At 42.2% G+C, this 11629-nt stretch overlaps 1 protein-coding gene across 1 annotated transcript in view; it reads right to left on the bottom strand.

Moving 5' to 3' along the window:
- Window positions 1-1597, bottom strand: part of nfkbib (nuclear factor of kappa light polypeptide gene enhancer in B-cells inhibitor, beta) — a 5488-nt gene extending 3891 nt beyond the window's left edge. Inside the window, exon 1 of the mRNA XM_053617523.1 lies at window positions 781-1597. Coding sequence (XP_053473498.1) covers window positions 781-1253 — 473 coding nt within the window. The 5' untranslated portion in view covers window positions 1254-1597. The remainder of the gene's footprint in view (window positions 1-780) is intronic.
- Between the last annotated feature and the right edge of the window lie 10032 nt (window positions 1598-11629).

The following is an 11629-nucleotide window of genomic DNA, read 5'->3' on the forward strand; positions in this document are numbered from 1 at the left end:
CTCTCATGTGTTGTTTCCATTTTTTTTTTACTTCAGCTAACATTTGCTCCTTTTTCACCCCCCCTCACCTCCCCTCACCTCCCCTCACCTCCCCTCACCTCCCCTCACCTTTCTGTGTATTTTCTGTACAGCTGTTGGTGTTGGTAGAGGTGTTTTTGTTAGTGGTAATGGTGGTGGTAGTGGTGGTGTTGATGGTAATGATGGTGGTAATGTAGGTAGTGTTAGTGGTACTGCTGCTGTTAGTGGTGTTGTTATTGGTAATGTTGGTGGTAATGATGGTAGTGTTTGGGATGGTGTTGATGGTGTTAGTGGTAGTGTTTGGCGTGGTGTTGATGGTGTTAGTGGTAGCGTTTGGGGTGGTGTTGATGGTGTTAGTGGTAGCGTTTGGGGTGGTGTTGATGGTAATGTAGGTAGTGTTAGTGATAGTGTTATTGGTAATGTTGGTGGTAATGTAGGTAGTGTTATTGGTAATGATGGTGGTGTTGATGGTAATGTAGGTAGCGTTTGGGGTGGTGTTGATGGTGTTAGTGGTAGCGTTTGGGGTGGTGTTGATGGTGTTAGTGGTAGCGTTTGGGGTGGTGTTGATGGTGTTAGTGGTAGCGTTTGGGGTGGTGTTGATGGTGTTAGTGGTAGTGTTTGGGGTGGTGTTTGTGCTGGCGTTCCCCTCGATTCCACAAAATCCGAAATAATAAAACCAAACATTTACCAGGTTGTGTTTCTGTTAAATTTCTGTTAAAGTCCTCTGGTCCGGCTCAGCATGACCAGGTTTCCGGTACTCACGTGTCTCCGTCCTCTGATATGAAGCTGAGCATGTTGAAGATCTCCTCTCTCCGTCGATCCTCCACTTCCGGTCCGGGACGATGTGTCAGTGTACCGGTCGGTTCGCTCAGGATCACGGTACCGATGCGCTCAGACAAACTCTTCACCGTCTCGTCGTTGATCGAATCCCCGATGGCGGAGTCCAGCCTCTCGGTCTCGGTCCCGTCCGAAGTCACACCGCAGCGGACTGAGCTCCAGGGATCTGGAGGGTCTGACGGTTCCGCGGTGATCTGGACCGGGTCGGAGCCGTCCATGCTGATAAACTCGTTGCTGATGAGTGAATCCAGGCCGCTGTCGCACCAGTCCTCCGGCAGCTTATCCGAGCCCAAACCCGGGAAGCCATATTTCGTTCCAACACCGAGTCCCGGTCCCGGGCTATGTTTCCCAGCATCACTTTTCAGATTTTGTGACAGATCTGGATGAATCCACTCCATTTACAGGTCAGGTTTATCAGAACCAGCTAATCTACAAAACTCTCCTAACGTCAGCTAGCTAGTACGAGCTAGCTAAACTCGCGAAGTAAACTTAGCTGTCGCTGCTCATTTTAGGAGCTTCTTTCTAAACATATTCCGTCTCAAATCATCTCCAGCTCGGCCTACAGCTCCACCCTCCATGACCGGATCATTTTTCAAAGCCCGAAACCCGAGTTTACACCCAGACAAACCGGACCGCTCGCGTCCACTCCAGTATTTTTCCAGAAGAGGCCACTTTAGCTTTGGCTGGCTGCACTATTTTTTCCCTACTCGTATTGCAAGAAGTCCCGCCTCCCTGTCTGTGATTGGCTAACACGGCCTCGCCTTCTCCTACAGAACGGCGCTGCTACAGACTTGCTGGAAATCTTTCTTGTAGACAGTGAGCATAGCCAATCGTAGGGTAGGAGGGCGTGACTTGACGAAATACAGGTGGGGAATATAATCAGCCTGCTGCCAGGGTAGGGGATTTCCTGGGAAATTCCCAAAGCCACCAATAATAAAGGGAGCAGATTCCCGAGGGCGGCGTGTGACGCGCATGCGCAGTGCGGACAGTTCCAGACTGGTTTGTTTGGGGATTTTGTTACAGTACATCCTGTACTTCAAATAGAAAACACACACTAATGTTATCTCTATTAGGGTTAGTGAAGATTTGGCATATTCAATTAGTTGTTCCTTTGTGTAAACAAACACAAACAATCAATAAATAAAAATAGAATGTTACTTATTTGCATATTATTAATATGTTATCAATAATTACGTTTTTTTATTTTAATTTAGTTATGCATTTATTTATTTATTGTTTGTTTGTCTAACTGCAATTAACCCCACAATTATTTCCACCCTTCATTAAAACAAGAGAGGTTTTGAGCTCAAACATACTGTATTGTGTAGAATTTCTAGAATTTCCAATAATGGTCAAGTTTTGACAAGCACATCATGTATAAACTGGTTTGACCAGAAGTGCTTTGCTTGCACAACAGACAAAGAAAACATTCTGTTTCCCTCGAACGCCTTAATTGCAATTGACATATTTTCTAGAGAAATAGGGTGTTGTCTTCACAGATGAGGTTGAGGGTATATTGGTAGATGGTATATTGTGAGGCATTTGGACATATTTTAATATTTCCCCCCATCCCATCCCAAATAAAGATGAAGGATTGTAAATACTGGGTTGATATTTCTGATTCTGCTTTTAACATACAAATCCCTAAAGAAGCACTAATGTAAAATCTTCAGGTCATTGACAGGTATATCTGCTCCAGATTCTTCTCACAAAAGCCTTTAAAGGTATAATTGTAAACCGGTTAAAGCCTACTGTTCCAACGTATGAGTCAGCACTGAAGGGAATTGTATAACGTGGAGGAAATAACGCACCATTTAAGACTGCAGCAACAGAAACCTTTTATACGCTGGAATTCCAGCTGTGTCAATAATGCTCTGAGGAGACTGTAACCGAATACAAATCTGGGCCGTGCCCCTCTCACGTTCTCATGTAGTGTACAATTATAGAGTGGCGTTGTGTAAGAGTAGAGTGTGTGGCAGTAAGTAGCGTAAGAGTTTATTGTGGAGTGTAAAAGTATAGTGTGTGGTGTAATTGTATAGTTTGTAGTGAAAGAGTATAGCCTGTAGTGTAACAGTATAGTGTGTGGTGCAATCGTACACTGTGTAGCCTTGTAGTTTGCAGTAAAAAAGTATAGTGTGCAGTGAAATATTATAGTGTGTAGTGTAAGAATATAGTGTGTAATGTAAGAGTATAGTGTGTAGTGTGAGAGTATAGTGTGTAGTGTAGGAGTATAGTGTGTGGTGTAGGAGTATAGTGTGTAGTGTAAGAATATAGTGTGTAGTGTAAGTGTATAGTGTGTAGTGAAAAAGTATAGTGTATAGTGTGAGAGTATAGTGAGTAGTGTAAGAGTATAGTGAGTAGTGTAAGAATATAGTGAGTAGTGTAAGAGTATAGTGAGTAGTGTAAGAGTATAGTGAGTAGTGTAAGAATATAGTGAGTAGTGTAAGAGTATAGTGAGTAGTGTAAGAGTATAGTGAGTAGTGTAAGAATATAGTGAGTAGTGTAAGAGTATAGTGAGTAGTGTAAGAGTATAGTGAGTAGTGTAAGTGTATAGTGAGTAATGTAAGAGTATAGTGAGTAGTGTAATTGTATAGTGAGTAATGTAAAAGTATAGTGAGTAGTGTAAGTGTATAGTGTGTAGTGAAAGAGTATAGTGAGTAGTGTAGGAGTATAGTGAGTGGTGTAAGAGTATAGTGAGTAGTGTAGGAGTATATTGAGTGGTGTAAGAGTGTAGTGTGTAGTGTAAGAGTATAGTGAGTAGTGTAAGAGTATAGTGTGTAGTGTAAGAGTATAGTGAGTAGTGTAAGAGTATAGTGAGTAGTGTAAGTGTATAGTGAGTAGTGTAAGAGTATAGTGAGTAGTGTAAGAATATAGTGTGTAGTGTAAGAGTATAGTGTGTAGTGTAAGAGTATAGTGAGTAGTGTAAGAGTATAGTGAGTAGTGTAAGAATATAGTGTGTAGTGTAAGAGTATAGTGTGTAGTGTGAGAGTATAGTGTGTAGTCTAAGAGTATGGTGTGAGTATAGTGATCCATAATAATAAAAAAAATAAACAAAAGAAAAAATAATACTCAGATTGATTTTCAAGTGCATTTTAGCTATATAACGATCTGTTCTTCAGTGCCTGCCCCGGTTTGACTCATGCCGGACATGTCCTTGACCATATGTCAGTGTGTTAGCGTGTGTAGCTGATAGCATGCTGAAGTGTCTGAAACCCCACTGTCTTCTCTTCACACTCCAGCTTGGAGCCTCTCCAACATGTGGAGCATCCTGCTAAAGTGATTTGTGCGCTACAACACCTAATGTGTGGCTCCATGTCTCTGTTCTGCAGATGTGCAGTTATTATACAGACCACCAGGGGGCAGGATGGAGACATTCAGGCAGAATTGGAAGAGAACGTCCTCTGATCTGTCACTGATGATGTCATGCTCGTGGGCTTCATCTTGAAGGGATGTCTTTGAGGGACATCAGGATGCTCATTCTGTCAGCACTGATGCACTGCAACGCTATCACACGTTACCACTAAAGGTCATCAAATGAAAAATCTACAAACTCTCAATCCTGACTGTGCTGCAGCCATGAAAAGCTGGTGTAAATTGTATAGTGTGTAAAGTAAGAGTAGGGTGAGTAGTGTAAGAGTATAGTGAGTAGTGTAGGAGTATAGTGAGTGGTGAAAGAGTATAGTGTGTAGTGTAGGAGTATAGTGAGTAGTGTAAGAGTATAGTGTGTAGTGTAGGAGTATAGTGAGTGGTGTAAGAGTATAGTGAGTAGTGTAGGAGTAGAGTGAGTGGTGTAAGAGTATAGTGAGCAGTGTAGGAGTATAGTGAGTAGTGTAAGAGTATAGTGTGTAGTGTAGGAGTATAGTGAGTGGTGTAAGAGTATAGTGTGTAGTGTAGGAGTATACTGTGTAGTGAAAGAGTATAGTGTGTAGTGTAGGAGTATAGTGTGTAGTGTAGGAGTATACTGTGTAGTGAAAGAGTATAGTGTGTAGTGTAGGAGTATAGTGTGTAGTGTAGGAGTATACTGTGTAGTGAAAGAGTATAGTGTGTAGTGTAGGAGTATAGTGAGTGGTGTAAGAGTATAGTGAGCAGTGTAGGAGTATAGTGAGTGGTGTAAGAGTATAGTGAGTGGTGAAAGAGTATAGTGTGTAGTGTAGGAGTATAGTGAGTAGTGTAAGAGTATAGTGAGTGTTGTAATAGTGAGTAGTGTAAGAGTATAGTCAGTAGTGTAATAGTGAGTAGTGTAAAAGTATAGTGTGTAGTGTAATAGTGAGTGGTGTAAGAGTATAGTGAGTGGTGTAAGAGTATAGTCAGTAGTGTAATAGTGAGTAGTGTAAAAGTATAGTGTGTAGTGTAATAGTGAGTGGTGTAAGAGTATAGTGAGTGGTGTAAGAGTATAGTGTGTAGTGTAATAGTGAGTGGTGTAAGAGTATAGTGAGTGGTGTAAGAGTATAGTGAGTAGTGTTAAAACTTAGTGTGTACTGTAAGAGTATGGCATATAGAAAAATACAGATGTATAGCACAGCTGGCCAATCAGAAACTGGGTGTGTATTAATGACGTATGATTTCAGACTCTGAGTTTAATGAAAAGTAGGGAAGAAAGCAAGTGAGCTAGTGATCCCTAGAAGCCGATACATAAATCAGACGGTCTGGGAATGAATGTGTGTGTGTGAGAGAGAGAGAATCAAGGAGTCACTAGCAGTCACTAAGGCAAAGGTGGTTTGAAGGGGCATGTGTGTGTGTGTGTGTGTGTGTGTGTGTTTGGCATTACTGAATGAATTACATTGATCAAAGTAATAGCATCCAGGCTCTCTCTCTCTCTCTCTCTCTCTCTCTCTCTCTCTCTCTCTCTCTCTCTCTCTCTCATTCTGTGTCTCTGCATTGCAGTTCCTCAGTAGGTTATTCCTTATGTCTCCTCACTCCCCCTCCTACAGACACACAGACACACACTCTCTCTCTCTAACTGCCTTTGAATGACAGTAGCCTGAAAAGGCATGACTGATGGCTCAGGTGTGTAGTGAAACTCGTTCTTATCTGTAGTATGGATAAGTCGGGACAGTTGAAACACAGCTGAATTATGGGATGTCTGGTGTGTAAGTCTGAAACGTGAAGTCAGCTCGCTCCGAGGCCCTGTATCTCCCTCGTAGCCCTAAACGTATGGTGCAGCTAGAGGCAGGATGCGAGTGCATAAATTCAGCATTAGATTTATTGCAGCGAATCCGAATATCATCGCCAAGGTCCGTGGCGTGGTGGGGGTCAAAACACAGGCAGACAACATTAACCTAGGACAATCCATCATCAGAAACTTCGACAGCTTGGACTTAAAGTAAAAATGAATGCATGATAAAACCTTACAGTGTGGAACAGAAACAACAGGACATAAATAATCAGACTTATCAAGGGGAAACCTGGAACAGGTGAACACAGGTGAACACGCAGCAGCCATCTTGTGAACGCTCACGCATCGTTAGCGGCGAGTGTAAATCAGCCTTGAGAGTATAGTGTGTAGTGTGGGAGAGGGGAAGGATGGAGTAAATCTCTTGCAGATGATTTCTGCCCACACTGCACTTTTCTATGGTCATTCCTCAAGAATTACACACACACACACACACACAGAGAGCTCTTTCCACATCTTACTGCAAAGCATTCTGTCCTGGTGTAGCCCGAACATCAGAGAGCAGAGCTGTGCTGCAGTGCAGCGTTCACTAACCACACACACACACACACACACACACACACACACACACACAGTGTAACCACATTCATCATAGTGTGACTGAAGTCTCATTATGCTTCATGTTAACATGCTGCAGTGCTGCGTGTTAATCACACACACACACGCACACACACACACACGCGCGCACACACACACACACACACACACGTACAATGCAATGACTCACAATGCAGCTACAAGCACACTGCATAAGAATTGTGGAATATCGATTGTTAACGACTTCCTTGTGAACATGTTGCTGTGTGTGTGTGTGTGTGTGTGTGTGTGTGATTTATGCCTGTTCACACATGCAATAACGTTAGCAATAAGGACAATCAGCTACACAAATCTTAATCATACTCAATCCATCATATATATATATATATATATATGTGTGTGTGTGTGTGTGTGTGTGTGTGTGTGTTAACAGCTATAGCTCCTTCCTGCGATTAGTCCTTGGACAAATTGGAGACATATCTAACTACTACCATTTCACAGAAAAAAAAAGAACCCACACCCCCAAGCGACACACATGACCATAGAGTCATGGGAAACATTTTAAACACAGAGGCATGTTTACCTGAAGAATACCGCGTCACGGAACGATCTCGCATGTTCGTGCGTTTACGGAACGTAACGATCAACTTCCAGTATTTTTCAAGAACAGATTTGAGAACGTTAAACAAATTCCTTAAAGGGCAATACAGTATCTATGTGTTTGTACTTTCCCTTATAAATCAAATAAACACAGGAACCAACCTGCGGGGGGAAAAAATGGTTTTTATTTGTTGTAAACGTTTGAAAAATAACCAGACGGTTATATTCGCCCTGAGAGTTTCATTTCACATCACTAGCATTACACTGTATTTCTCTCTGTCTCGCTCTCTCTCGCTCTCTCTCTCGCTCCTTCTGCCACTCTGCAGAGGTTAATAATTGAAGCGGTGTGTGTGTGGGTGTGTGTTCATCATGCAGTATCAGTGCTGCCCTCTGAATAATACAGTCAGAATCGTCAACATAAATCCTGCCGATCCCTGACCCGCGCGGAACAGAAATAGATTTGTTGTGGGTTTTTTTTTTTTTTTATGTTGTAGCTAAAATGGTACGCGGCTGTATTGTGGGCTGAGCGTGATCACATAGAGCTGAACGCGGAGGCAGGGATTTCTCAGGGATTCGTCAGGAGTCGTGATTTATTGTTTTAAACGATGTGGCTAATTACAGCTAATGTTAAACCAGGCCATCGGTCGGCTGATGTTCCTGCCATGTGAGATCAGGTTTGAACTCCAGATGTGTTCGGGGGGAGGGGTTCGGGGGTGGACGAGAGTGCTGACGTGTATTTTCTCAGCTGTTGTTGAAGTACTAGTATTCGCTTCTGAAGTGAGGTGAGCAATTTTAGGCATCATAAGTCTCTTCGACGAATTGCAGGTGATTATATCAATCGAATCAGATCGCTAGTAGAGAAACCACTCTCTCTCTCTCTCTCTCTCTCTCTGTCTCTCTCTCACACACACACCACAGACATTATAATACATCACTGCAGCAGGTAAAATTAGAGTGGGTTTGGGCCAGAAGGCATCTCCACAGTAACAGTAGCCATGGTGTTCGCTGAGCTCGGCCTCATCCTGCGCCGACGTACAAGTCTGGCGCGATAAATACTGAGAGAACCCAGGGCTCGGTTCCAATACTGTACTTGACACAGCCTTGTCAACTTCCCCTCGTCATTCAACATCTTACAGATGGTCACGTCACTGTTTTTGAAATCTCAGGTGAAGATGCACATTGAGCTCTGAGACGAGTTTCCTTGGGTAAACAAGCTGCGGCTGTTTGTTTGACAACAGCAGAAGGAACTGTTCGTTATCAATTAAGTAAAGGTCACACCAGGATTTCATTATGGATCATTATGAATAATTTTTATTTTTCCCCAAGTTGTTAGCTGGTGTATGATAGGGCAGAGCTGGCTGGTGGGCGGGGACACTGGGGGTGACCAAATTCTGGAGAACATAGGGAAAATCAACAAGACAGTATGACGGAAAAGCTGAAAAGCACACTCCTCCTTCACTGGGACCGACAGGCACAGAAGCCACGCCTCCTTCACGGGGACCGACAGACACAGAAGCCACGCCTCTTTCACGGGGACCGACAGACACAGAAGCCACACCTCCTTCACGGGGACCGACAGACACAGAAGCCACGCCTCCTTCACGGGGACCGACAGACACAGAAGCCACGCCTCCTTCACGGGGACCGACAGACACAGAAGCCACAACTCCTTCACGGGGACCGACAGACACAGAAGCCACGCCTCCTTCACGGGGACTGACAGACACAGAAGCCACGCCTCCTTCACGGGGACCGACAGACACAGAAGCCACGCCTCCTTCACGGGGACCGACAGACATCCGTGAACATTCAAACAGTTCTCACTTACGTTATAGCAGCTATAAACATTCATTCCCTCACCAGTTTCTTCAATTTAATAAGACAAAATAAAACGTAGCTTGTCATGTTACCGAGAAACCACAAAGCGAAAACACCTCTGTCCTGAAGTTACGTCTTTACCTCGGATTGTTACGACGTTCTGACACTGGAGACTCCTTCCATAAATGCTGAACAAAAGCTCTGCGGGAAAACACTTATCGGAAACCGATTATTTATGAATTACAATTGACATATTTACCTTTATATACAGTCATTCACAAAGAAATCCCATAACACCACACTGAATATTGTTGTATATCGTAAAATACTCAGCGACCTGGATAAATCCGTACTGGATTTTTTTTTCCAACGTGGACATTAATCATTTCAGAACTTTCTGTCTATATTAGTACTTTAGTAGTCTATTATTCTGGAGGAATCCTAATAACATTGAAACCAAGCACTAAATCATTATGACATTAATCACAACATGACCTTTTCTCTCAGAGAGTCACAATATGTGTGCTTTTCTCATCGCCCTCGGGGAGAATATAACACACACACACACACACACACACACACACACACACAAAAGCTGGCATGCTTCAAAGCAGCCAGCAGAAAGAAGAAGCCTGACAGTGAGTAGTGATTAGCGCTGAGGTCAGTGCTAATCAAAGCTGGCGGCCATTTTGGGAAAGTGTGTGTGTGTGTGTGTGTGTGTGTGTGTGTGACAGGTAGAGAGAAAGTGCTTCATTTATTTGTATTTATGTTTTCTTCAGTTGAAGAGTGTGTATCTTGATGAGGACAAAATGTCCCAAAAGGAATGGCAGTACCTGAGACTGAGACTCTGTGGAGATATTTGACTCTTTTTGTGGTTTTTCCTTTTTTTTTTTTTTTATTAAGTAAATGAATCAAATCAAATCATCGGCGAGACTTCTATACGCTGCTGAATAACGAGCGTGGAAGCCTTGTTGTTCAATTAAACCGGTGATTAATGTGATGATTACAACTTGGACTATTCATAAAGCAATACACTGGTGATATACTAGACTCCAAGGTTTATTTCAACGCTCGCCATCTTCGCATTCATACATTAGTCTTTTTTATGTGAAATTTTTCAACTGTCTCTTGCTTTTTGTGTTACTAAAAAAAAAAAAAAAAAAAAAAAAAAAAAAAACACTATTTCCGTCTTCGGTCCGCGTTTTCCATACTGCATTTTTTTCACGTTAAAAGGTGGTGCTCTTAACGTTTTCTTAATCATCTTAAGTCAAATCTGCCAACCTTGGAGGTGTCAGTGCATGTGTAGGCAATTTGCATAATCTAAATAAGGAGTACCTGCATAGACAAAGTCTGCATATGATTATCTTTCCCCGCGTTTTGACATCGCCAGCTGGAAAGCAGGACTGCTGAATAGTGGTCTTGTGACGGTCGTTTCCATCGATGGGTGTTGCAGAGGGGGCAAATACTTTGTGCACTTACAAACTAATCTATAAGTAACGATATTCGATGATAAACTCGGTGTAGGCGTGATGTCTTGACACCATACACACATACGCACACATGCATGCATCATCAAAATGGAGGGAATTTATTTATTTTATTTGTTTTCACATATATTCATTATATATTTATTTATTTTATTTTTTTTCTTATAGTTTCTTATTCGTAATATAATATGTATTATTGCTGCAATACCAGAGCCATATTCAACACAGGTCCCACAATCCCATATCTGCATTGGTGCTATAGTTTTCCTCTCAGCATGCTTCGGAGTACATGAACAGGGTGCAAAAAGGAAAATAAAGTCCCTTTGTTTTAAAAAGAAAAGAAAGAAAAACAGCCCAGGACACAGTCTAGCCATTCTAATAATGCGTCATTAACATGCCTTGGTATTTTTTGTTTTCTGCAGAAGGCTACGCAAAGTCTGTAAAAAAAAAAAAAACTCTTTTATCTTTAATATACAAGTTTGTTTAGTTAAGAACAAAAAAACAAATAAATAAATAGCATCAATTATATAGATATATTATTCCTTTCTTTCCTTTTTTTTAACATTAAAGCTTGCAATCCATTAGCCCAGTTGCGGTCCTGTATATTGAGTGAAGGACAGTTTGGCGATTTCTCCGTTCACACACACTATGGAAGTCGAAAGGGGTCATGCGTTGTTCGTGTTTTTTTTTGTTGTTTTTTTTTTGCCTCAAGATCTACTCACGATAAAGTCGTTGCTATTGTTGTCATCGAAGTAACAAACTGTATGCCGCTTAAAATGCAAGCGTTTCAGAAAAAGAACAACGAAACAGCTCAAACAGCAGCCAAACTCACTGATCTTGAGTGAGAGTTGTCCCAGGGGGCGTGGTCTAATATTCTAATCATCACGCTTGATTGACAGACTCTCAGACTGCTACACCACTCGAGCCACGAAACACGACGTACCAACTCACTCACACTCGTAAACACACTAGCAAGTCATCTTGCGGAATCGCTCAGACCTGCAGAGACGACTCGAGCGTGAATGCATAGTTTTGATGAGTTTTACCCGAAGTTAGCCCCGCCCACGTTATAACAAAATGGCAGAAACGTCGGCAAAGCACAGATAGAATGAATATACATCGTACCTCGCGTTGAATTACAAAAAGGAATTTGTGAATT

The sequence above is a fragment of the Ictalurus furcatus genome, chromosome 28, assembly GCF_023375685.1.
Source record: "Ictalurus furcatus strain D&B chromosome 28, Billie_1.0, whole genome shotgun sequence".
In the NCBI taxonomy this organism is placed as follows: Eukaryota; Metazoa; Chordata; class Actinopteri; order Siluriformes; family Ictaluridae; genus Ictalurus; species Ictalurus furcatus.